Here is a 27,971-nt window from a genome sequence, read left to right as displayed (position 1 = left end):
ATATACTCTGTTTGTAAATGAGTGGATTTTTGGAATCAAACCTGTACAGTGACGTGTTTTTCCACATTTCACGAGTATCTGGTCATAAAGAAACTGTGTATTAGAAACAGCTCCTCATTGTCTCTCTCTCTCTCTCTCTTGTCTTCTCTGTCTTTTCCGTCTCCTCCCCCCCCCCCTCAGATCACCAGAAGCTGGAGCGAGAGGCTCGGATTTGTCGCCTGTTGAAACACCCAAACATCGGTGAGGAGACGTCTTCCTGTTCCTGCTCCTCTCACACGCAGTTTCACATACGTTTCGTTTTTTTATCACAAAATAAGTCACATTTTCACAGATTTTTATAAAAGTGAGATCAGAATCATGAATTCACTAAAAACGTGAAAAAAGATAATAATTGCAAGCATATTGCAATTAAAGTAGGAAAAAATAATGAAACATTTTAATTACAAGGTGACACAAGAGATGATAATTAGAAAAATATACTGTGTAATTCACATATTTAACTTAATATCCATCTATAAACCCCCAATTATCCAGTGTATATATATGATGTCTCTATTATAATGACTCCCTGTGGTTTCTCCCCCCTCACTCCCTCTCACTCCCTCTTTCTCCCTCTCTCTCTCTTTCTGCTCTTTTATCCTCCTAGTTAAAATGCAGCAATGTTATTTACAAATGTTCTTTGAGTTTTTAAAGAGTTTAAAGGTTCCAGCTGCACTGAGACACATTCACATCACGACAGAGAACCAGACGTTTATCTCTCAATCTGTTCAATCCTTCTCTTCCAGTTCGTCTTCATGACAGTATATCAGAGGAGGGCTTCCACTACCTCCTGTTTGACCTGTAAGTCATCCTCCTCTTCCTCACTTCTCATGTCTCTCCTCTTCCTCTTCCTCACTTCTCATGTCTCTCCTCTTCCTCTTCCTCACTTCTCATGTCTCTCCTCTTCCTCTTCCTCTCTTCTCATTTCTTTCCTCTCCCTCTTCCTCTCTTCTCATTTCCCTTCTCTCCTCTTCCTCTCTTCTTATTTCTCTCCTCTCCTCTTCCTCTCTTCTCATTTCTCTCCTCTCCTCTTCCTCTCTTCTCATTTCCTTCTCTCCTCTTCCTCTCTTCTTATTTATCTCCTCTCCTCTTCCTCTCTTCTTATTTCTCTCCTCTTCCTCTTCCTCTTCCTCTCATCTCATTTCTCTCCTCCTCCTCCATCCCTCTCCTCTCCTCTCCTCTCCTCTCCTCTCCTCTCCTCTCCTCTCCTCTTCCTCTTCCTCTCTTTTCATTTCTCTCCTCTCCTCTCCTCTTCCTCTCTTCTCATTTCTCTCCTCTCCTCTTCCTTTCGTCTCATTTCTCTCCTCTCCTCTCCCTCTCTTTTCATTTCTCTCCTCTCCTCTCCCTCTCTTTTCATTTCTCTCCTCTCCTCTCCCTCTCTTCTCATTTCTCCCCTCTCCTCTCCTCTCCTCTTCTTCTTTTCTCTTGTCTCTCCTCTCCCTCTCTTTTCATTTCTCTCCTCTCCTCTTCCTCTCTTCTCATTTCCCTTCTCTCCTCTTCCTCTCTTCTCATTTCTCTCCTCTCCTCTTCCTCTCTTCTCATTTCCCTTCTCTCCTCTTCCTCTCTTCTCATTTCTCTCCTCTCCTCTTCCTCTCTTCTCATTTCCCTTCTCTCCTCTTCCTCTCTCATTTCTCTCCTCTCCTCTCCCTCTCTCCTCTCCTCTCCCTCTCCTCTTCCTCTTCCTCTCTTTTCATTTCTCTCCTCTCCTCTTCCTCTCTTCTCATTTATCTCCTCTCCTTTCTTCTCCTCTCCTCTTCCTCTCGTCTTATTTCTCTCCTCTCCTCTCCTCTTCTTCTCTTCTCATTTATCTCCTCTCCTTTCTTCTCCTCTCCTCTCCCTCTTTTAATTTCTCTCCTCTCATCTTCCTCTTTTCTCTTTTCTCTCCTCTTCTTCTCTTCTCATTTCTCCCTCTCCTCTCCTCTCCTCTTCCTCTTTTCTCTTTTCTCTCCTCTCCCTCTCTTTTCATTTCTCTCCTCTCCTCTTCCTCTCTTCTCATTTCTCTCCTCTTCTCTTCTTCTCTTCTCATTTCTCTCCTCCTCTCTCTCTCTCCTCTACCTCCCTCTTCTTCCCCCTCCTCCACCTCAATTCATCACCCTTCTCTACGTATGCAATTACATAACTCTCTCCTATATTTGCCCCCCCACCCGCACCCCCAAACACCAACGCCCTCCACATCCATCTCTCGGCAATTCCCTCTAGTTTCCATGGTAACGATGTGATGGGGAGGGGAGGACTGGAAGATTTTGGAAGGGGAAATTAACAGGAAACATGAGATGAAGAAGGAATCCTTGCTTTGAAGATTTTATACCCCCACCCTGCCCCCCCACCTTCCTCCTACCCAAGCGTCCCACTTTTATTAAACCTGTGTCTCTCTCTCTCTCTCTGTGTGTGTGTGTGTGTGTGTGTGTGTGTGTGTGTGTGTGTGTGTGTGTGTGTGTGTGTGTGTGTGTGTGTCTTTGTGTGTGTGTGTGTGCGCAGGGTGACCGGAGGTGAACTGTTCGAGGACATCGTAGCCAGAGAATATTACAGCGAGGCCGACGCCAGGTAGGAGGAGCTTCACCCCTGTGTGTGTCAGAGGGCTTCACCTCGTCCCTGAACCTGCTCTGTGTCCTCTGTCCTCTCCTCTGTGTCTGTCTTTCTTCTTAGTGGTGCTTATTTCTCCTTTCCTCTCCTCTCCTCTCGCTCCTCTTCCCCTTTTCTTTTCCTTCGTCTCTCCATCCTCTCCTGAAAGCTGCTCTCCTTTCTCTTTTCCTCTGATTTCAGCCTCTCTACCTCCTCCTCTTTTCATTGCCATACATTCACAACTCTTCTTTTTCACTCGTCCTCCTCCGTCCATCATTCTTCCTTTCACATCTATGCCACAGTGTAGTTCACCTATCACACTGACACAGCAGACACCTTCATTTCCAATCCAAGGTTGGACCAACATGGGTTTTCAAGGCCTCGTCAGATTGTTATAAATCAGCTTTTCAGATGTGTGAAGTCTGGTGAATGTTTTCGACTATGAAAGCCCCAAATCAGTAAGAGCTGAGGATGAAAAGCTGCGAAGACTCAGTTCAAATTCAAAGTGCACTGCAGGTTTTTGCCTTCATCGAGTTTTGTTTGCGTGGGTCAAGTGATTTCTGCAAGTGCAAAACACACTAAAGCAAGACTACTATATTTTTTAAAAATAAAGGTAATAGGGAATTCTGGATTTGTGGGTGTGTAAATAAATGCCACGGTCCAAGAAATATCCACCGAAAAGTCGTTGTGCAGTGTCCGAAGTATCTGTGGATACTTTAAGACCGATACCAACAGGTCCCAGTCTTAGTCATTCGTCCTCTGTGGGCAGAGCGTCACATCTCCCACAGGAACACCTTCAGGTTCCAGAGCTTCAAAACCGTACAACATGTCCTATCCTTCCTTCAGTCTGTAAGAGCTCTCTGTCCAAATACTCCGACTCAAACAAGTAGGGACGCTCATTGAAGTCCATACGTTGTCCACATGTCTCACTCACGTTTCTCCGTCTTCCTGCAACAACCCAAGTCTTCACGAGACTCGAGAGTGAGACTTCCTGTTGAGCAGAACTTGTGTGATGTTGCCTCACTCTTGGAAAAGACCCCAGAATAACAATTTGAGCCTTTTATTGGTGAAACATAGCAGATATTTAGTGAACTGTCGCAGTTGCCCCATTAGATTACATTGTCCTGTTGTGACTTCTGGCATAGACGATCGTTCACTTTCACACCCACAATTATAACAGCAGGGCCCAGGCTGAAACATACAGGAAGTCCCCCTTTGTTTCCAGAGAAGAAACGTAGTCTCTAAAGAAAATACATAGATCAGAGCGCTGGCAACTCTGAACCCCCGCATGCAACAGTGATGAAAGCAGCTTCTTTGCATTATTTATGTTTGTTATGGCACCAGCGAACTCTTATGGATCAAACCTCAAGTATTTTTCTTTCAAATGATCCAATTATCTCGGCTGGTGCAGGTGACCTGATGCTGATGTGTTGCCCCCGGCCAAGCTCCCCTTTACTCAAACAGCGGGGGGGTTAAAAACAAGCAGAACTTGTCTCTTTCCTTTCATTCAGCCCCCCTCTTCTGTCCTGTCTGTTCCACCAGCACCACCCCCGCGTTGTTTCAGACCTCACTCCCACCTCTCGTGCTGACTCATGCACACACACACCGCTCACTTTGGCAGAAGAGGAAACGGAGAAGTGAGGGGTGGACAGACAAGAGACTCGAGAGAAGAGTGGGAGAGATGTGAGTGTTTTCGTCCATTCAGCAGCGAGAGTAGTGAAACTGAAAAGTCGGAGAAGCTCACGTCAGCCCGGCTCTCCTTCCACGGCCGTTTGACTTTTATCACCTTCAGAACGATGAACTCCAAACTCTATTACATGTTATTTAAAAGTCTTAAATATCTACTAACAGCTAAATACAGAATGACCTCTTTAATATCCTTGGATGAAGATCGTTAAGGTTTTCAAACTAAAACAATACATGTGGCTTCTCTACAAGACACTTACCTCTTTAAGAAGTTATTACTGCTTCTCTTATTAAATGCACATATTGCAAAACATTTTTCCGAAAGTCTTTATTGTATATATCCACACATGATGTTCTATATAATGTAGTCGTGGTCGGGACCAGTAGCCATCTGAGTTTATATGAAACCAACAAACACAATCAATTTCAACAAGGGATTTTATATTAGAAAAAAATTATAAAGAAAATAATTAAAGTTCTCGGTCCTGTTTGTTGGTTTATTGGAAGTTTCCAGTTCCTCCCCAGTAACCAGAACAAATAACACGAGTCAGGTGATAGCCTATCCCTAGATTGCCATTACTTATTCACACATAAATTCCATAAATACAAGATTCATCATTTTCATGGCAGTAGTTTCTTCATATAAATTCTGTGATTGCCTCTCTGTGTTGTCGGGTAAAGTTCAGGTCGACACATGAGATGAAATGAGATTAGAGCTCATCCGTCTTATTTTCTCTGGGAGCAGTTGAAACGTGACGGTTTTGATATTAAATCTCTGCCATTAATCCTTCACGGGTCCTGGATCCTTCTGCTGCGGCACCTCGGGGGGAACCTGCAACACTTTGTCACAGGATGGTAATGTTGTTGCCTGATGCTGAGCGAGCTTCTGATTTGGATTTATCAGGGATCACTAACTGTATCCAGCTCGCTGCCGGTTTAAAGTTTGAGGACTTGTTCACCTCTGATATCTTTGTGTGGGGCAGTTTGAGTTTTAGTAGTGAGGATATATTTAGGTCAGGAAAGAACCAGTTAAGTTATTGGTGCGGGTCTGGATCAGGGGGCGAATCCAGTAAATCACTTTATTTAACATTTCAAGGTGTTTCACTGGTTTCCTAGACAATAATGAATGTTGATGAACAAGATATTAGGCACATTTATGGGACTGATCTCTATGAGCGTCTTGATTGAAATATTATTGGGCCTTGGTGCAGGTATGTGCTCTACTGAGTTCCATGAGAGTTAGAAATACGTTTACATGAGAGTTACGCAAAGAGTGTGTGTGTGTGTGTGTGTGTGTGTGTGTGTGTGTGTGTGTGTGTGTGTGTGTGTGTGTGGCCAACCGTATGCTGCAGTAATAACTGCCTATCTAAGCCCCTGGTGATTGCTGCCTCTCCTGCCAACCTTTTAACCCTTTCAGTGTTTAGTCCTCGCTCAGTGACACACACACACACACACACACACACACACACACACACACACACACACACACACACACACACACACACACACACACACACTTGCCTTTTCCCTCACTTCTGAATGTCAGTCATTCAGGCCACCGCCCGCCCCCATCCTGACTCCTTTGGAGACCAGTAAGAAGTGGGACTTTAATTAGCCACAGTAATTAGTCTCTCTCGCTCACACACACACACACACACACACACGCACACACACACACACACAGATGGGCACACAGATCACTGCGCTGCATCTCACCTCGCCCTCTGTTTCAATCCACCAGAGTTTTTCTTGGTGTGCGAGTGGATGGAGGCTAATATGAGGAGTGAATGTCACATGAAGCAGATTCCAGGAATTAAGCCTGACCTTTAGTGAACGAGTCGTGGAAAAGTCCTCTAGCAGTTGTCAGCCAGTGCACGTTCATGGGTTTTTGGGGGCGTGGCTTTGACGCGAGGGCCAATGGGAGGAGGTGGGATATCGGTTGCAGGTGCTCTTGTTCGGTTTTCCAGGATTACCAACCCTAGCTTTAAAATCTCTGATGCGTTTTTCCTTGAATAGTTTATGCTTTAGTTTCCATGTTGACGTATTTTACGAGATTATCTTGCTGTTTTTACTTCGTCTCTTTTCATCCTCACGTACACTTCAGTTGTTACGCATCACCGACACCGTGGCAGGAAACTGGACTCTGAGCCGCTCTGATCCTCTTTGGTTCAAAAACACTGAGCTTCAGTGTTGAGAGCGTGCACAGACACAGCAGAGGAAGAGACGCTGCCCTCTCTTGACCCTGGCTCTGTATTTCATTTTCCTCCCACTATCACTTCACTGGCCTGCAGAGAACAGTGGGACGTTGTGGTTCAAAGTGCTGAGCAAGTCACTTCCAGGAGTCCAGCAACCAGACGAGTCCCGTGGAAGGACATGATGCTTTTAGACAGAGAGAGAGGAGGCGCACACACAAATGTACAAACAAAGAAGTGGAGGTGGAGCTGAATCCCATCAACACAATCAATTATGTTACCGGAATAATAATAATAAACTTTATTGATGTAGCAGCTTTTCAAAGCACAGTTACAAGGTGCTTTAGAAGTTAAAAGGCAAAATAGGAAACAGTTAAAAAGCAATTTGAAGATCATAAAGCACTAGAGCACGGAGCAGTTTTTCATTCACACGCATTCACACGGTTTCTTTGTGCAGCACGTTCTCCGTCATACATCACTCATACACACAGCCGTCAGTAAGATGGTGTAGTGAAATCATTTTCTACATGTTTATGAGCAAGCGTGTTCATATCTCTCCCTCTCTCTCTCGTTCTCTCTCTCTCTCTCTCAGTCCTCCCACTCACTAGACGCTGTGTGGGTGAGGAAGCTGCAGGTCTCCTTGTGCCATTAGTCACATATTCCGCACATTATACCTGCTCATTGCACCAACGCACACACACACACACACACACACACACACACACACACACACACACACACACACACACACACACACACACACACACACACACACACACACACACACACACACACAGTGAGGTATGTGTATCCTTTATAGTGAACACGCTGGTGTGTTAGTGATGGAAAAATAGCATCAGCCCACCAGTCTTCTATGATTCAGTCTCATCCCGTACACAAGCGTTTCATCTCTTTCATGTCGTCTTATCGCTCTTTGCTCTTCAACCCTCCTGTCTTCTCTTTCACAACCTGTCACTTTATCTGAGTTTCCTCGTCCTCTCCTCTTCCTCTTATCTTCCTCTGCGCTCCTCTTCCTCCTCCTCCTCCTCCTCTCCCTCTCTGTGTGGTTGTGATGTTTTTCCGGTCTGGCAGGTTGTTCTGCTCTCGTCTGTCTTGTTAAAAAACCAAAAACCAAAACAAAACGTTTTTGTCTCCTCCACCTACATTCACCCTCACATCACTCGCCTTGACACCTGGACCTGCATCAATCTCCCTCTCCTCCTCTTCCTCCTCCTCCTCCTCCTCTTCCTCCTCTTCCACCTATAATCCACCCTCTCCTCCTCCTCCTCCTCCTTTCTCCTCTCTCTCTCTCTGTCACTGGACCTCCTCTAATCCAACCTGTCATCTTGAATTTTTGTCGTGTTCACCTGACGTTGGCCGGGCTCGTCACTCCTGTTCACCTGGCATCCTGTCTCCTCCTCCCCCCCCACCCCCCACCTTCACCCCTCTCTGTATATCCATCCCTCCATCCCTCCCTCCTCCACCCCCTCTCTGTTTTGTCTTCACAGTCACTGTATCCATCAGATTCTAGACAGTGTCCATCACATTCACCAACATGACATAGTGCACAGGGACTTGAAGGTTAGTATGTGTAGAGGAGCACCTGCATCCCTCACCTCTCCCTGCCCCGACAACCTTTGCCTGCTTCCTTTCCTTCCTCCGTCCCTTTCCTCTCCTCCTTCCTTTCTTCCTTCCTTCCTTCCTTCTGTCCCTCCTTCTTTCTGTCCTTCCTCCTCCGTCTCGTCTGTTCGTGTCGTTCCTGACAGTCGCTGGTCTGATGTCCGCCTTGTCCGCCTTGTCTCTTGAATGCTCTTATGTTTCCTTTCTGCTTTGTTTTTCTAATGTATGATATTTTGATGTTAATTGGAGGAGCCCTGGCCGCCCCCCTTCTCCACGCCTCCCACTCGTCCTCTTTTCGCTCGTTTTACAAACAACTACATGACAAACGCTCCTGTTGCACTGGCTGACAATCAGATCAAACAATGTATGAGCTTTGTACACAAACACACACACACACACACAGTCACCCCCCCCCCCACTGAGCACACAACCTTCTGCTGGTGTAATAAATATCCAGTGTTTACACATTGAACGTACAACCATCAATTTCTCCCACGAGGCTAATTTAAAAAGAAACTGATGTATTTATTCTGTGTTTCATTGATTCCTCCGTCCCTGCGCCTCCTTCGTCTCAGGCTTTAAATCATTTTATTGTATTGTATTGATCCTGTATTTTCCAGAGTACGTCTTTATAAAGCAGAACCTGAGCTAAAAGAATCAAGAGATGTGATGCATCTTCTAGTTTCATCATCAACACGCCCAATCGCTTGCTGTGAATTTCCCCCGAAACTTTCCTGCTGTATTCTCACACGGGCTCAACCAGTGCATGTCTGAAAACAGCTACACACACTGAGCTGCATGCACACCCACACACAGCAACGTATTAACGAGGAAGATAAAGTTGTTATAGCCTCTCGGTTTCTGGGCTGTAGATGTGAGCTGTAGTATTTATTCATCCGGAGACCTTTAGAAAGAAGACACAGGATTCTGATTTACGTCCCTGAACTTTACAGCTCATACCATGAGTCCGTCTTACTCCTGCGCTCGCTCTCTCACTTTCTGTCTCTCCCTCCCTCTCGTCCTTTCTCTCATGTTATGATACTTCGCAGACTGGCCACACACTTGTTAGATTGAAACCGCCCCCTATTGGCAGCTCAGTCTCTGTTCTGTTTCTTTTAAGAAGTCTAAACAAAACCTTTTCTAGTAGCTGCAAGTGAAACCAAGACGACCGTGAATAAATATTGAAAAATACAAACCCCAAAGATTTTTCTTCACAGTAAGAGGGTGGATTTATTTATTTTAACGCACTCAAAAACACACAAACAACCAAACCAACCTGGCTCTGAACTTTGACTGATGCATTTTGACCTGGTCAGTGCACAGGAAGCGTGTGTGTGTGTGTGTGTGTGTGTGTGTGTGTGTGTGTGTGTGTGTGTGTGTGTGTGTGTGTGTGCTTCTCTGTATCACACCTCCCATAGCTTCACCCAGACATATTCATGGCCCTATGCACACATGTACATGTTGTCTCTCTCATTATAATTATATATATATATCTTCTGCTCATGCTCAGATATACTTATACTCACACCTCTGTCACACACACACACACACACACACACACACACACACACACACACACACACACACACACACACACACACACACACCACCACGCACGCACATTGGGAGGCTAACTGACATCAGAATGAATGACAGCTCGTTTCTGCAGAGGGAGCAGACACAAACATGGTTTAAATGTTGTTAATTTGAACAATGACTCAGTCCTTCCCTCACCTCCTTCATCAACGTCCTCCCCCTCCTCCCCCTCCTCTCCCTCCTCTTCCTCCTCGCTGTCCCCTTCTCACACCTCGTTTCTTCTGCTGGCTGAAACATGGAGGGACGTGGTGTATCTAGAACCACCTGTAGCCAAATGAACAGGAAGAGCTCGTCCTCGGATGTACTCATCTACCGAGAACAGAGAACATATAGTGTGAAGAACTTAGAGTATATCTCTTGGCTACTTGCTGAATAAATTGACTCAAAGGAATCTTCTGTTGCAGTTTTGCCGCTCTGACCTCAGAGCTACAGCCAACGCTGAAAAACCTGACGACGTGTTCTCAGATCGTCTTTTATGAAGGAAGATCAGGAGGAGCACACAAGCCACATTAGTCCTTCAGCTTTATATTGTGATCATTTTTTTCTCTTCTCTCACTGGGAAATTATCCAGAGCGGCAACTGACACGGACATTTACGTACTCACAGCCCCTCCGGGTAATTTCAGGATATTATGCGGAGTTCAGTGCGGGTGTGAAAGCAGCTTTAGGGAGCTGTCAGGTCGTCCATCTTTATCTACAGTCTATGATTGTGATGCATATAGAAACTGTTGGTACACTTATTAATTTGAATATATTTAAGTGAAACCTGATTGGCTTCTTCTTCATGATCACCGGGTGCGTTGTGTAGCTGAAGGCCATAAAAGGCGAAGTGACAGTGGAGCCCTTTGAACCCTCTTGTACCCGTCATACCTCCTCCCACCTCCTCCCCTCCCCTCCCCCTCCCCCACCCCCCTGGCCTGTGCACGGGATCGTAACACTGCTCAGACTAACATGCGACCCCTCGCCTCCCCCCCCTCCCCTTGGTGTTTGCATGCAGTCATTGCATCCAGCAGATCCTGGAGGCGGTGCTTCACTGCCATCAAATGGGCGTGGTGCACCGGGACCTGAAGGTGAGTGATGGGTGGGTGGGTGGGGGGGGTCACCTCTGTTGTCCCTTGATTGAACGTGTGATTCGTGTCAGCGGGTTTTGTGGGTGTGTTATTTGTGTAGTCAGTGTGTGTGTGTCGGATAAGTTAACGAGAACCTGTTTGTAGCGTTGTTGACTCGATGTCACTTTCACAGCCGGAGGAATTAGGGAGGACTTTGGATTCTGATTCCAGGAGACATATTGTGCTTTTTCAATGTTTCTCTCCTCTTCTGTGTTAAAGAGGTTTAAAGCTGAAATGTTTAAAAACCAATCAGAGCAGACTTGGCTCTATCAGGAGGCGGGGCCTTAAAGAGACAGGAGCTCAAAGCCAAGTGTTTCAGACAGAGGCTGAAAAGAGGAGCTGCAGCAGCGGGACAGTTTGAGGACAGTGATGAAGTTTCTCAACATTAGAGCATGTGAACATTTTCAAGTGGACATTTTGAGGCTGTTTCCCAAAGTCACAGCATAAACACAGAGTCACACGGTGCTTCAACTTCAGTCGAACGTGCAGACTTGAAACTCTGTGTTTCAGGGAAAGCAAAGACAGTGATTTAATTTGTCTTAGTGTTTTCTGAACATTAGAACATGTAAACCTTTCAAGTAATGGCACAAATTAAAATTAAGAACCTGAATATGAGCAGAATATGTCTCCTTCAAAATAAAGATTCTGTATAATATTGTTTAGCTCCACACAATAGTTGGTTGTACAATAAGAGTGAGGCCAAAGCTCCTCTCATAACCAGTCACATACCACCTCTGACCTTTCTCTGCCTCCACCTTCTTCTGCTGTGGTGTAAACAGCACCTCCTTCAGTCTGAGGGGATTTCAAACATGCACCGCTGGTCTGGTTCTGGACTGGAGCCTCAGCTTTGTCACTTCTTTGCACCAGGTTGTCGTCAGTGCACAGACGAGCCTTTTAGTTTCTTGTTGATGAATCTATTTGAAGTTGGCGCCTGGAGGATCCTTTAATGTGACCTCTGGTTCATTTAGAGAGAGACTATGAAATGAGGCTATTGATTAACAGTTTGTTTTCATGGCCTCGACAGATCAGTTAATGGCCCTCAGTGCTTCGACAGCCGTCAATTAGCTCGTGATGTTGTGTCATCTGTTTATATTGGCTGATGGTAACATTTGGTCTTTTTCAAGGTTGGAAACTGAGAACCAGTAGCTAATTTTGAACTGGTTTCTTTGAACTGTGGCATTGCTTAATACTAGTCTTTACTGGACTTCTTCCAAGAGCACATATGTCACATGGTTCATACGATGTTTTGCTCTCAAGGATTGTGACTGTGTTTGATACTGTGTGAGCTGTGTGTGAATCAGCGTCTATACTTATATATGAATCTGATTCCAGTCCCTGGTCCTGTCTTGTCTTGTACCTGTTAGTCTTTTATCTTTATTTTTATGTGCATGCCTGTTTGTTGCATCTTCAGCGGTGCACGTCTTCTATGCAAATGTCAGTCCCGGCATTCCAGCAAAGACGTGTTGTGTTTATCAGAACTGTTGTGGCTATTTCTTTATTTAGCCGACACGCCTATCTGGTTTCACACCCAGGCATCGTGGAGCATTTCATGCAATAGGTCATAGTGTGATGACTGAGGACAGCCTGGGTGACAAGATCCCTCGAATTAGGAACTGGGTTATGGCAGATGAGATGACAACACAGCCAACAGATTTATATGTGCGCCAGAAAGGTGGTAACTCCATATAGCCCTGTACTGTACAGAATATACAGCAGATATATTAGCACATATAGCAGTTTTTTTTTATTGGTTTATTAATTATTTAAAGTGTGTTGTTTGTAGATACAAGTAATAGATGCAATGGAAATTGAAAGAATTGAAAAAAATCACACTGCTTTAATAAGTTAAACTTTGATTGTGTTAAAGATAGAAAAGTGTCGATAACTGAAACTTTGTTGACTTAAATATTCCTTTTTAAAACATACATTTTTCTACTTAAAGCTGTATTTTATGCTACCAAAATTGCAACAGGTTAAAGTAAAAATCCAATATATTGTTGCTTTAGGTGTCTTTATTCAGGTGTACTCTCTAGAATGTCACTCGAGCTCATTCCTCCGCCAAGACCCAACAGTCAATTCAATTCAATCAAGCTGCACCAACGTTCACACATTTATAGAAACCAGTAAACTAAATATGCACATTTTTCAGATCCATAAATGAATCCAAAGGAAATTGGTGAAAATGTCTCACAATGTAAAAAAAATGTGAAATAAGAAAATCCTGGATCTCCCGCCTGATCCAGATAATAATAAAGAAATCTAGTTTTAGATAATAATATGACTTAAAATCTATTACGTGCAAACTAATAAGTGCCGTTCACGTGAGGGTTGAATAAGCCAGTTTCTGTCTACGTCTCTGCCGCTCTCATTAGGAATAAATCAGGAATACTGCTGCAGCTCCAGATCCTCTGAAGTCAGAGGAATAGAAAGAGAGAGAGAGAGAGAGAGAGAGAGAGAAAACTGGGAATCCTTCCATTAGAAACACCCACTCATGACCTGCTCTCTCTACCTTTCATACGTGTTCCTCTCTGTGTCGCTCAGCCACAGCGTCACTGCTCAGCTGTGTCTGAGGAGATGGAGAAAGGACGGAGCGTTGACCATATGTAAAACAATCAGATGGCGATCACTGTTGTAAAGTCTGAGCTCGTGGCCCTGGATGTTTTACGTTGTGTTTATTATGCACCTCTTTGATGGAAGCGCTCACTTCATCAGAATCTCCACCCACGTTTTCACCGATTTATTTTACTGCTGCAATTTTGGCAAGTCCTAACAAAAGAGTGAATCCTGAACCAAGTGGTAGAGCTGAGAATGTGACGACCCGAGGGAGCCTCAGGATTCCAGCTTCACTCACTCACAGCCTCTCTCTCCTTCTCCTTTAGACTCAAACGCTGTCAAAGCTGACTTTTAAGTATCCGAGCTTTAAACCCACAGTTTTTTCTGTTGCCTCCAAACAAATTAGCTGAGGGGCGAGAGCAGAGGGAGGAAGGCCGAGGATGAAAAGCACGCTGCCGCAGTGCAGACGAGGCCTAAATATAACACACTCATTCTCTCCGCGCTGTGCGTTTGCACTTGTTTTGCACACTGGTGCATTTCAGGAAACGGCTACAGTACAGTTTGTATTTGGAAGAAAAGGAAAAGTGTGTGAGTGACGATGAAGAGATCAAGTGACTCGAAGGACACGAGAACAGATCTCAGGAGTAACTTCACTGTGACTTTGTGTTCGGTCAGTAGAAGCTCGCAGGGATTTAAAGATCCATTTCTGTCAGGTTCACATAGTTATTTTCAGTTTAGACAAAACTAGTTAGTAGTTTTTACTTTATATATTTTTGTGTTTTCTCTTTATTTATAATAATTTTATAATAAAGTTCATGGTTAAACTGTGAAATATAAGGCTGGGTGCTAAAACATTAATAATGATCGCAATATCACAAAAGCTATGTGACATTTTTCATGATAATTATCAATATCAACTATTAATAGATATGAAAGAATGTTTAAAAATATTCCATATCTTTGCATCGCAGCTCAGCGTATCAATATATCAATATATAGGTTAGCTTGTTAGCCGATAGCTGACTTCCCAAGTCGTCACACCCGACTTATGGTTGCGTTTCATGGAGCTAACCTTGTCTGTGATTAGAGAGAGACAGAGAGAGAGAGAGAGAGAGAGAGAGAGACCAGTGGGGATAACAACCCATTATTAGAGTCGTCCTCTGACAGAGAGTAATGAGGCTGCAGCTCTATCTGGGCCACAGAGATGAGCCTGTAGACCACAGCACAGGAGGCGAGAAGGAAAAAGACTGACTGACTTTAAACCTCTGCTGAAATGTGGACTGACTTTTGTTGTGAAGCTTCTACATGTCTGTGTGTGTGTTTATTTCATGTGCTGAATACGTTGTCTTTGAGTATGAACCCCATTTTCTTGCAGATGTGCATGCGTAGCTCTCCACTCCCACCTCCTCCCTCACTAGGACAGTGAATATCCTTCATTAGAATATCTGTGAAACCCTATTTGTCTCCTCTTCTCCACTTCAGCCAGAGAACCTGCTCCTGGCAAGCAAATGTAAGAACGCTGCCGTGAAGCTGGCCGACTTCGGCCTGGCCATCGAGGTGCAGGGGGATCAGCAGGCCTGGTTCGGTAGGTACAGCTGATACAGGAGAGAATGACTTCCACATTTTATTTTAGATTTCACCTGAAGCTATAAGGGTGTCTATAATGATGCAGTTGAAAAAATAAGGTTGCTGCGTTCTCACATCAGATTCTCCAGACTTCCTGCAGACTTTATACCAGTAGGTCAGGCGGAGAATAATCCAGAGGCTCCCACTCGGACAGTAGCGTTCACACACTCCTCATCGATGAACTCGCTCTCTGTACAATGTGTGTGTGTGTGTGTGTGTTTGCTGCAGGATTTGCTGGCACACCGGGTTACCTCTCCCCCGAGGTCCTGAGGAAGGAGGCATATGGCAAACCTGTGGACATCTGGGCCTGCGGTGAGCGACACACACAAAGTCACACACGGTGCTGAATGGCTTTTCCTACATTTTTCAACAATATGTGTGTGTGTGTGTGTGTGTGTGTGTCTCAGGGGTGATCCTCTACATCCTGCTGGTGGGTTACCCCCCTTTCTGGGATGAGGACCAGCACAAGCTGTACCAGCAGATCAAGGCTGGGGCCTACGATGTGAGTCTCCTCTCCTCTCTCCTCTCCTCTCCTCTCCTCTCCCTCTCCCTCTTCTCCTTCTCCTCTCCCTCTCCTCTCCCTCTCCTCTCCTCTCCTCTCCTCTCCTCCCACTGGCCTTGCTCCTGTTTGGTAGCGGTTACATAACCCAAGTCACCACATTCATATTTCAGGGGGGTTAGAGAGGACGCCTCACCTTCTCTCTCACGTTCAGCTCTGCGCCGAATGAGAGGTTGACTGAGTCTCCAGCAATGATTCTGAGCTCACAGGCCACAGAGCTCGCTCATTTTTGCCTGAACACAAAAGGACATGATTGGATTTTAATTTTATCAACCAGTGCTTTGGGCTGTTTTTTCTGAAATTGTCGACAAACCCCCCCACAGGGTGACACAGGGGCTAAAAGGCTGACGCCACATGCACCAGCAACACCCTGGTCTCACATCTGGCCTTTGGCTGAGTGTGTTGTTTATCCTCTATTCAACCAAGAGACATAAAACACTAATGACTCTGCTCCAATGTGAGAGATGTTAATGATATTGCTGAAGGCAGCTTTATTAGTTCTGTTTGTGGGATGCACAAAAGTCAAATTAAAAATGTTTTGTATCTCTGTAATGCATCTTTTTCAAAATACACATAGACATAAAGCATTCATAAGGCATTTCACTCATGGCTCACAAAAAGTGAAGCAAAATCATCTGAATTTTAGTCTTGGAATTTGACTCAAATGTCATATAAATAAATAAATAAATAAAATGAATCTGAAATAATCAAATATACTATAACAGGATGTATTCATTCTTTAAATCAAAGTACGCAAAAAGAAGAGGCTGCAACTGTGAACTGACTTTCTGAATATGTTGGGAATCCTGATGATGATGACGGTGGTCCTGTTTGTCTCTTCAGTTCCCTTCTCCTGAGTGGGACACGGTCACCCCAGAGGCCAAGAACCTGATCAACCAGATGCTCACTATCAACCCAGCCAAGAGGATCACAGCTCAGGAGGCCCTCAAGCACCCATGGGTCTGCGTAAGTGTCCCCCGCTCGAGACAGACGTGATCACTTGTTACACTGCTACACACTTAAAAGCATCTAACCTGGACAAACCTATTTTCTTTGTCCTCCTCCTGTTCTCTCTGTGTGTCCTCTCCATCCTTCTCCTGCTCTGCCTTTCCTTCCTCCCCCCTCCAGCAACGATCCACAGTGGCGTCCATGATGCACAGACAGGAGACCGTGGAGTGCCTGAAGAAATTCAACGCCAGGAGGAAACTCAAGGTCAGTTTGTAAACTTGCCCTCTTCTGCAGTTTCCTCGACCCTTCACATCATTTCGGGCTCGTGAAGCATCACTTCCTCCTTTTGTCCGGTAATATTTGTGATGTGTAAATGTGTAATCCGATCAAAGTTCAGCGATAAAACGTGTGAAACGGAGAAGACGCATTATAAGTATCAGTGCTTTTCTTTACTGGCTCCCACGTTTCCTACATGCGTTGTTTCCTCCCGACACTGATTTAGTGCTGACACCGATACAACAGCTAAGCTATTTGAGCATGTGGCTGTTACCCTGCTGCTTTTGGCCGGTCCTGGCGTGGCTCGCATACCAGCACATGGCAAACTGGAAGCAGAGACACAGGTGGCGAGCGTTTGGACCGTTCCACCAACACACACCAACCAGTTGTCTCTGTCGCTAAAGGACATGAGCGCTGGTGACGCCAGACATTCAGTTACACAGTAAACAACAAGAAATGCTCATAAAATCATAAAAACTTGAAGTAAATTTTATATTTACAATAAATACAAAATTATGAGGATATACACCAGTAGATTCATTCAGTAGATACAGTACATAAACCAGAAAATAGCAATAGTGTGGTGTGACCCTGTAGGATATTTAAAATAGAATTCAGATTACATATATTCCCAGTTTACATTTAACTCTCCTACACTAGTTACAACTTCCCCTCAAGCTTCTTACCTCCCACACTTCAACCCTCCGACCTGAGTTCTTAGTTTATATGAAAAAAGATTATTTATGGACAGGTATTTGTTGGTATTCTTCAGTTTTTTCTTATTTATTTATTTAGAGATTTATTCGTTTTCATATTCATATAATCGCTTCCTTCGTGATCCATGTCCCAACCAAGTTTCGTGGAAATCTGACTGCACTGACTTTGCTGTGGTTATGTTGCAGTGAGATCAGCTAATTAGATCAGAAGTAAATGATCAGCCTCCACAGCTCTGGTCTATTTGCATCCCAGTGCCATTTTATAGCCCAATAAACTTCCCTCTCTGCCCGTCTGGCCCCAGTTGTTGATGCATCAATATTAAATATAAAGAGGAGTAAACAGGTCTCGGTAGTTTACGTGTGCAGCTTGAAACATGCTTCACATTTCAGAGATCATCTGTCGGTCAAACAGCGTCGTTGGTTCTACGTCACCGAGCCGTTTTCACCCCCGTACGTTTGTGTGTGTGTGTGGAAACAAGATTACACAAAAGCTACCTGACGGATTTCCACAAAACTTGGATGTAGTGTGGAAAGGAACTATTACATTTTGATGCAGATCCAGATCAGGGAACTTTTTAATCACTTTCTTTAACATTGGGAGATTTTTTTTTGATGCTTTCGCTGATTTCCCAGGGAGTAATTCATGGATCTTGATCAGGCAGATTTAGAGGACTGATATCTGTGTGTATCAGTGTGTATCAGTGTGAGTGATTTGGAGCCTCGGGTGTATTCGCTCTACTGAGTTCTATTCCTGTTCCTTCTTGATTTTCTGCTGATAAAGTTTTTGGTTTTCGTGTGGGTGGGGATTTTTTTCCAAGGAAAGACCTTTGCTTTGAATTTGGAACAGCTTATAAACTTGAATCGTCAGTGACAGCGAGAAGTGCAATCGATGTTTATTTTTAATAGAAATGCCAAAAGTATTATGTCACCAGTTCAAATGTTTGATATTGAACTGCTCTTCTTGGTTTTTTTTCTCCGCAGGGGGCCATTCTTACCACCATGCTGGTTTCTCGAAATTTCTCTGGTGAGTGTTTCCTGGACATAATTCCTATATTCCACCATTATCATAAATCTACCATTCATATCTGTGAACTGACGTAGGCCGATATGGAATTTTGAATTTAATTTGTCTGCATGCCAAGTACTTAAAGACGAAGCAAAATAAGAGAATCTCACAATTTTATACGGTTTAATTTGAGCAACATGCCGCCATGTTGGAGGATTCAGACTCTTAAAAGTGATATTTCACCTAAAACCTGAAATGACAAAGTCTTTTCAGCCACAATCACAGGGGCTGAGTATTTCAGCAGTGAGAAGAGCGTCATTTTAAAACAGGAGACACACTAAAAAAGACAGTTTCAGTTTCTTCTTTTGGACGATCTGTTCTTCCAAGATGGTGGCATGTGCTTTGTAAACCCCTGGTAACAGTGAACATTGTGTGACAGACCCAGATGTGTCCCTTCACCACAGATACGTGTTTTATTCATAATTTTACATGAGCAAGCTTTCAAAAAGCAAAATCACATCTTCATTTCATCTCAGTGCAGCTTCAGTGTTTCCCTCATTTTCATTCAAGCGCTTCTTCTTCCTAAATGAGGAAATAAAACAATCTGAGTCCCCTCATGAAACCACGTTTAAATTCACTACATCTGGATTTTTATTTGGATCTGCACCAAAGTCCACACTCTCCTAAATATCAGTCCCTTATGTATTTTCCATCAAGATATATGAATAATTCTGTGAGAAACCAATTCAAATGTTGTTCCTGGATCCGCCCTCTAATCCAGATCCGCACCGAACTTTAATAAGTTCTCTCTTGACCCATAATGCATCATTCCACCAGGTTTCATGCTAATCTGTCCAGTAGTTTTTGCATAATCCTTCTAACTAAGAGTCAAACAAACATAACCAAACAAAACACAACCTCCTTGATGGAAGTAGCTGCTGTGGTAAAACGTGGGGAAACACTGAACCTGAGCCGAAAGCTGTGCACGTGTTTTTCTCTCCGTTCTTGTCTTTGCATTTGTGTATATTTCTGTACTTGCTGACACTGTCTTTAAGGTTTTATATCTCTGCTCTAATCTAAGACAGACGACAGCAAATCTGTGCCTCAGAGACTCTTTGACAAACAACTTTCTTTAGTCAGAAATCAAACCTCTTTTCCCTGATTCACTGCATCCAAACATTCCGGTATCTATAGAATAAAAAGGGATTAATCAGTTTCTCTTAATGAGACGTTTCAATCTTAGCGTTTAAGATGCAACAAGAAGTCTGAATTTCTGTGGAGACGATTTGTAAAATATTCGTCTTTGAGGGAGATTCTATTTCCTGGAGGTGCGTGATGAAGAATCCAAAGTAGTTCCTTCATTTTGTTTTAACGAGTCACGACCACTGTTCATGTCCAGTACGTCTGTATTTCACATATACAGTAGAAATGTATGCGTGTGTGATCTCTGTTTGTGTGTGTGCAAGCATGTTGCTTCAGAAAACATGAGTCACAGCGGCCGCTCTGACACTTCTCAACGGCAAATACACACACACACACACACACACACACACACACACACACACACACACACACACACACACACACACACACACACACACACACACACACACACACACACACACACACCTCAGACGGAGCTTCAGTAATAATTTGCCATCAGCGCCTTACACAATGGGTCACTATGTTCTCATTGTATATTATGACTGTATAAATATCTCCAGTGAAGCTACACATTTAGTGTTTAGTGAGAACATTGAATGTAACATTTACTAACGCTGTCTAAACTCTGTATTATCATCATCATCATCATCATCATCATTTAACAATAACACTGCTTTCAGGTCATAAGCTGCTTTCAGACTTTCACTGAAGTCCGAACTAGTTCCTGAAGTTCTCTGGAACTCATGTGAGAACTCAAATGTGAACAGGGTTTCTGCTCAGTCGACAAAAAGTGTAAAAACACCTCGAATTTAATCATCTGAATTTTAGGCCTTAAAAGATACTAGGTCTTGAATATGTTTAGGTTGGTCTTGATTATTGTAACGTTCTTTTAATTCTACCTCCATCCCACTTTAAAATGTTTGGGTGGCATGCATATGTCTCTGTGTTGTAGTTCTTTCTCAATGATACAGATGTTAACACGCTGTAATAAAACTACAAATAAGACCAATAGAAGCTATAGAGACCAACTGTCTGTAGTTTGAGAGACAACGTGGTGTTTCCAGGTTTATTCTCTACTTGACTACTTCACTTAAGCTGCTTTCAGACACGCACAGAGAAACGCACACAAACGCACACAAAAAAGAGACACTGATATTCCCTCATGTCTGTCCTACTTGACACACGTCTTCATTCAATGAGGTCTTACGAAGTGTTTAACTTGTTGACACCTGCAGAAACCCTGGTCTTCTCTGAGTCAGATATTCAGACATTTTCATGAACTTTTTCCTGCCAACCTCACGAGTAAAATGTCAGAGTGGGTCCATGTGAGAATACAGCAGGAAAATGTCCTGAACATTCACAGGGAGCGAGTGGGTGTGTTGATGAGGTTTCTAACACGTGACGGACACAAAACTAGATGTATACAAATATTCTAGGATTAAAAAGAGGAGCCGTACATGTAAAGATGCAACTTGGAAACACAAGTAGATCTCTGCAGTAAAATGTAAATATCATCTCCTGCCTCCTGCCGCTCTATCCAGCCTCCACCCTTCACCTGGATGTTCCGGACATTTTCCTGCTGCTGTGAACAATCTCCTGCTTCATATATAAAAGACAAACTCTGCAAAATGTCCGGACCCTATTGTCTGAAGTTCATGTCTTAAAAACAGCTGTAGAGACAAATCGCAGGCTTTGAAAACGTCCCTGATGAGAGTTAAGATCTGTGTCCCTGACGTTGTTCTCTTCTGTCACCGCAGCGGATTCATCTGTGACAGAATCTGTGTCACAGCCGCATAGTGTTTATGTGTATGAATCCCACTCTGAACTAATGAGCCCTGTGTCTCACCTCTGCTCTCTCTTCCCTCTGCCTCTCTCCTCCTTCTCCTTTACCCTTCTTTCTAAATGCCACTCCTCTTCCTCTTCTCCTCCTCCTCTCCTCGTAACCCTCTTTCGTCCTGTGTGCCCGGTGCTGGACTCTTTAACAGTGGGCAGCAGGCAGACCACCGCTCCGGCCTCCGTCACGGCGGCCGCGGCAGCAGTGGCTGCAGCCGCCGGCACAACCGCAGGGCTGGTGGAACAAGGTAGCACGGTGGCTCACCCAGGGGCATGCCACCTCTCTCTGTCCCCCTCTCTTTGGTCTTCCTCTTCTTTCATCTGCTCTCTCCTCTTCCTCCCTCCTTCCTCAGCATGGGAGCTCAGAGCATGATGGCTGACCACGTCGCTAACGACACCACCCAGCGTCTCATCATCAGAAGCAGCATTAGCGAGGATTCCATCGAGCTAATTAATATTGTGTTAGGAAAGACGTCATATTGGGTTTTATCCGAGGAAGGCTGAGCAAATCCCATGGCTTATCTGGGATGTTAAGATATTAAGATAAAGCCATATTTCAAACCTTCACAGTTTTAATCACCAGTTTGCTTCTATTCCTATTTTTGTAATATATCTTTATGAATAAGAAGAATTTATTTTTGCAGTCATGGAGAGATATTAATCTTTGTTATTTCTTAAATCTGAAATGATGTAAACGATGGAAGCCGAGCTACTGCTGTCATATCTCCATGTCAGCTCATCCTTCACCTCCTGTCTCACATCTGATTGGCTGGCTGCTGCGCCACTGACCCGTGTTGATCTTCATCTTTCATCTTCATCTCCACAAGCGAGCACAGAGCATGGCCTGGACTCACTTCTGTCCTGTCCCTCTGTTTCTTCTTCTCTTTTCCTCCCACCTCACCTCCCTCACATCACTCCACTCCTCTCATGTCACTGTTGTCTCTCAGGTCACTTCTTCTTTTCTACAACTCCACCAGCATCGCTCCCACTCTCCCTCTCTCTCCACCATCATTTCATATATCTCACTTTCGCCCTCACTCCTCTTCCCCCTCTCTCTTTTCTCTTTTCTCTGTCTGACAATGACACTGGAAAGTTCACCCCTGTCACTTAAAGGATGGAACGGCCCGGGAGCTGACGGTGAATGCTGCATGGGGCACTGGACTGGTGCATGCGCTGCAGCACTGAGATTGTGGAGCATGGTGAACGCTGTGGACGATGCAAGATTGGGCTGGTTCTCATGAAGTCACACATGCTTTTGTACTATTCATGCATTGAGGATGTGTCCCTCAGCTGCTCCCACGTACTCCGCATTCTGTAAACAGTACATATCCAGATCCGTGAATTGTTCTCTGAAGAAATCACAGAGAATCTTCTGGTGTGTTGAAAGTTTAAAGAAAATGGATTTAAAACATTTTAACAGGACTGAAATTAAAACTGCAGAAACACTGTTTGCCCGATGGCCATATCAGCTTGTTAAGGCTATAACCTTTATGACCTCCCACAGAGCAACTTCCCCTGAGTCTTATTTACGTGTTTTGAGTTTTATTTACTCGCCCTTAGCTGTTGTTCGGTCGGAGGAACATGAAGCTGCCACATCCTCGGCTGCCTTCACCAGTGAGCTCAGCTTCTCTGAGCCTTATTCCCGGAAAAGGCGATTTGCTCTTTTTCTTTAATTTGAGCAACTTGAATACAGTTAAATTTAAGCTCACCAACAATCTCTCAGATTCGGTGCCGCTGCAGCAGATGCTGAGGACATCGTCATGAACGTGAACCTAATGTGTTCGCTCTGGGTCTGTGGGACTGAACCGCGGGCGTTAAATGACAAAGAGCTTCACGTGACAGTCTCGCACTGAGCTGAGGAGACAGAAGTAGTAGCAGCGTCCTTGTTTCTTTGGCCCACTGGGACTCCACTGTCCTCTCTGTGTCCCTCAGCCTCCACTGGGCTTCAATCAAATATTTATACCGCCTCCCCCTTCGCTGGCTTACTGGAGCCTTGATCTATCGTCCATAATCATGTATGCATGTTCAGATCTTGTGATGCTCTCACTCAAAGCCCTGCGCTCACACTCACACAGCCTCTGCTTGTGCTTCCATTTGCTCTGCTTGCACCCAAATTGTGTTTTTGTGCTCAAAGATTTTGTTGCTTGGGAAGATTTCCTGCACTGCAGCTTCAGCTCTTCTCTGAAATCCTCAAAAACAGGCGTTTTGGGAGCACAGAGAAATATCTGAGTGACAGGCCCACAGTTTGAGCACAAGCAGAGCAAATTCTAATTACAAGCTGGGGCTAGTCGAGTGAGAACATTTCAAAATCAGAAAATCAACAAGTCCTGCTCTCAAACTAAACTTTTATACAAAAAAAGTCCTTGCACCTGAAAAGGTCCCTTCAGGAGCTTGGTGCAGATGCCAACGTCTACGTCTCATGTGATTATCTCTGACTCTTCATGCGAGTCCACGCCCCTCCTTGCTTCGCTCTTGCAGTCGTGCATCCTGCGATGTTTTAGTGGGAATTTATCAGTGATGCTTTTTTTGTTTTAATCTCTTCCTCCTCTCTCTTCTTGCTTCATGTGTAATTTGTGGCGAGGTAAGGAGCACCCACTGCTTCTTCACCTTCTGGTTGAATTAAGCAACGTCTGATTGTTTGATTTTTTTTCAGGTTTCCTCTGAGATTTCATCATCATCACTGGAATTTAAACCATTGTTAGCAGCCTTGAGTAGAAAATCCACTTTGACAGAATAATGGTGTTTGGAAGGAGCTCAGTAAAACACTCTTATTACTTTCATCATCCCTCCTCTTCCTTCTCTGCTCCTCTGCTCTCCTTTCATACCCCCTCCTCTACCAAGCCATCAGGGAATATGAGAGAGTGAACTTGACACTTCTCTGACCGCGTTTCTTCTCCTCAGTAACAACCGGCCTGTGGAAGGAGACTGAGGAGGGAACCGTGCACGTTCACGCCGCTGTCACATCCCCTCCACTTCCTCTTTATCACGTCCTCTTGCTCCGTCCTTGACTTCTGAATATGCAGACTTCCCCTCAAGCGTGAGACACGATGTCACCGAGGCAGAAAAGTAAAAAGAGAGTAAAAAAAGAAAGTCAGGATAGTCAGGAGTAGGACAGTGTACATGCTGTGTCTGACTTTTATCAGTACGTCTTTATTGTCTCACTCTTGAGTTATATCTTGTCTCATGAGGATGTGTTTTACTACTGTGAAAATAAGTGGGAACGACATGAATGACTTTAAAATGTCCTCTCGCTTCCCCAGAAGAATTCACTGAACAGCAAAGGAATCAAAACGAAGAAATTCTCACGGAATTCAGGCTTCGTTTTTATTTATTTATTTATTTATTTATTTATCAGGACAAGAGAGAAGACATTGACAAAACAATCCAAGGACAAGAACAATGCATACAGACAGAGTGTGTGTGTGTGTGTGTTTGTGTGTTTGTGTGTTTTCTATATAATAATAATGTGGGCGTGAGCATAAGGAGGTAGGATCAAGAAAATATGATATATATGACAATACTAATAATCCTATAATAATAATAATAATAATAGGCCAACCACTATGATAATATTATTATTACAACAATATTGTCATAATTAGAACAATAATCTTATAAGATAATTATAATAAGCCTGATAATCTTGATAATCTTGGAGGAATAAATTTAATAATAAAAGAGAAAAAAACAATATTAATACTTATTATACTTTGTCTTGTCGCCACCAATGTGATTTATAACAACTATTACTATTATCGCCATTACAATCATTATGTTTGGAAGTGGTACAGTTAGTTTTTTGTTCAGACCGAGAGAGAGAGAAAAAGAGAACGAGACAGAGATATACAAAATAAATAAATAAATCCCAGACCACCAGAAATAGTTCTTTATATAATGTGGCTGGAAGCTGATGTGATAGAATCTGATTAGACCTGAAATTGCACTCAGCCCCTTAAAAGGTCCCGATGTGGGGGTAAGAGAGGGAGAGGCGGAGTCTGGACGAGCGCCAGCAGCCGATTGGTTCTTTCATTTCCCAAACTGCTCTCGCGCTGTAGAGCCGACGGATTCAGGTCTGTTACAGACACACGTCCTCAAATAACATCAATGATGTAAAACAATGCTTTCTGCAACTCTATAAATACTGATGTGGTCTCACACTAAAAATACAGACCTATAAATATTTAAAAGAGAGAAAAAGCTTTTTTTAATCTCTTATATAAACAGCCAACTTTATTCAGTGGCTAATTTAATATATCAGAGGTAAAAATAAGAAATCCAGGCCCCATCCTGTGAAATCCAACTTCCTCTAGGCTCTTTTCTTTAGTGCATTTTCAGGATCAACTTTTAAGCTGTAAAAAATTCACTCATTTGCTCGTTAGATCTCGTCCACATCTGGCGACTCCTAAGTGTTGCTCCTCCCTCCACATCCTCACGGACATCACTGGGAGCGGGGCTCTTATCTTCGGGGCCCCTCTGGGTGAACATGCCTCCCCCTAATGCAGTTGGACCACCTTGGTTTGCGTGCTTCAGCTGTGCAGTCACGCTGAAGGCCCCGCAGACCGTGGCGTGTTGTCTGCGCGCAGTTTCCACTGTTGTGAGGGATTATGGGTATTACGCTCGTCAGAGGAGCGTCTCTGCAGAATCGTCCTTCCTCTCCAACCCTCCTGCCTCACCCTCTTCCTCATTACCCTTCATTAGAGAGCAGACTGATGGACTAATCCTCATTAAGGTCCCCACAGGGCTCTTTAAGGCAGGGCTTACAGTCGGGTTTGCACGACTGCCGTGAGAGGCGGCCATCTTTGTTCAGGCTTCCTCGCGGCCACTTGGCACGAGAGTCGATGTGAAACAATGAACTTGTTTCCCTGACAAAGCATTGGATTGTTACTCCTATAAAAGCCCAGACATCACTCTCATGTGTCTGTCTAGTGGAGCCAGTGATATTCAATTACTCACACTTGTGTGGTTGCATAATGAGCTTGGCACCATATTGATTGACAGCAATGGCACAATAGTTATTTTTAGCTGCACAGCATCACTGGAAGGAAAAACACTGAACTCACACATCACTCACATCAGGATTCAACTCTTTCTTATCTATTGCACCTCTGTCCGTCCGGGGAGAGGGATCCTCACATGTGCGTCTCTCTGAGGTTTCTACGTATTCAGGTTGATGATGATTTTAATTTGTTGTGTCAGACTAGCTGCTAGACATGCATTATGCAAATGTAGGACTACTTGAAAGGATGGAAGGGACTTCTGATGAGGAGTTTCAGGAGTTTCAGGAGCAGATTTTGCAGAACTTTTACATGCACAAATAAACTATACAAGACAGTAGAGGAAAGAGAAACTGATCAAACCTGATATGTCTCCTTTAAACACTTAAAGCACAGCTACGACTCAATGAAAACTCAAATCAAGTGAAGCAGATATAATCTCTGAAGGCTCTAATGGAGCTTAAAGCAGATGTTGAGCTTCACGGATAAACACTGAGTCCTTGTTGCTGTACCTTTCCGTTCCTGCTCTTTTTTCTCGGCTCTGATCGACTTGTTTTGCCTGTGCTTGTCAATTGCAGCAGCGAAGACCTTGCTCAACAAAAAGGCAGATGTCAAGGTAAGAGTCATCACACTCTTCAGTCTCCTCTTGAGTCTCACTCACTCTCCAGAGCGGCACACTCCTGCCTCCTCATCCTCCCTCAGCTCCACTGTCTGCTTCTTTCTGGCTAATCTCACTCTTTTCAACGTGTTTTCTCATTAATGTTGCGTCTGTCTCGACCTAATCGGATGTGTGTGTCTTGTGATATATGGGAATACTGAGGTTTTGTTTTCAGATATTGTGCATCAGTATCGGAGCTGTTGGATTTTCCCGTTGATTTGTGAAACACTAAAGCTGCTTTCACACATGCACTGAACTCCAGAGAGTCTCTGCACTTTCTCTGGAGGAGGTGCAGGTGTGAATGCAAGTGTCTGAGTGAGAGCCTCCGGGGTTTCTGTGGACTTTCTCCTTTCTCCTCCTGGCCTCCGAGTATAAAGTCAGCAGAAAGTCTGGAGAATCTGAACACAGCAGGGGATCCGCCACTGGATTCACCGCGAGCGAGTGGGGAGGTCCATTCGCTACAAAACAAAAAGAAAACAAATATCTCCGGGTGAAAAAGTGAAGCCAAACATGTAGACGACACAGACGGAGATTTCAGGATCATTTCAATTGTGCAAACTCTGTGTAAACTCCAGACCCAGTTCTCTGGACTTTATCCACAGGTCATGTCTGTAAACGCCTTGTTTCTGGTGTTTAAAGTAAAGACGTTCACCGATAATTGTTGTAAAAAGCCACAGCTCCACTCTGGGCACGTATCTGTGCACGTGTGTTTTCCTGTATGTTCATGTATCAGCCTGTGCACAAGCCTCAACTAGCACATCCCTCTGAAAGCCCTTTATTTTGATTCAGCATTATTCAGCTCATTATTGCCACCTCTCCATCTCCATTATTAAAT

At 44.0% G+C, this 27,971-nt stretch overlaps 1 protein-coding gene across 1 annotated transcript in view; it reads left to right on the top strand.

The window, feature by feature from the left end:
- The window catches only part of LOC118114541 (calcium/calmodulin-dependent protein kinase type II subunit beta), a 61,307-nt gene that overhangs the window by 10,915 nt on the left and 22,421 nt on the right, over positions 1–27,971 (top strand). The window contains 12 exon segments of the mRNA XM_035165014.2: positions 181–240; positions 786–840; positions 2,518–2,583; positions 10,692–10,764; positions 14,839–14,941; positions 15,211–15,294; positions 15,390–15,484; positions 16,385–16,507; positions 16,670–16,753; positions 18,463–18,505; positions 21,637–21,732; positions 27,060–27,094. Of these exon segments, the coding sequence (XP_035020905.2) occupies positions 181–240; positions 786–840; positions 2,518–2,583; positions 10,692–10,764; positions 14,839–14,941; positions 15,211–15,294; positions 15,390–15,484; positions 16,385–16,507; positions 16,670–16,753; positions 18,463–18,505; positions 21,637–21,732; positions 27,060–27,094 (917 nt within the window).

This window comes from Hippoglossus stenolepis, chromosome 9 (genome assembly GCF_022539355.2).
Source record: "Hippoglossus stenolepis isolate QCI-W04-F060 chromosome 9, HSTE1.2, whole genome shotgun sequence".
In the NCBI taxonomy this organism is placed as follows: Eukaryota; Metazoa; Chordata; class Actinopteri; order Pleuronectiformes; family Pleuronectidae; genus Hippoglossus; species Hippoglossus stenolepis.
The sequence above is the reverse complement of the archived record's forward strand: the minus strand, read 5'-3'. Positions and strand labels throughout refer to the sequence as shown.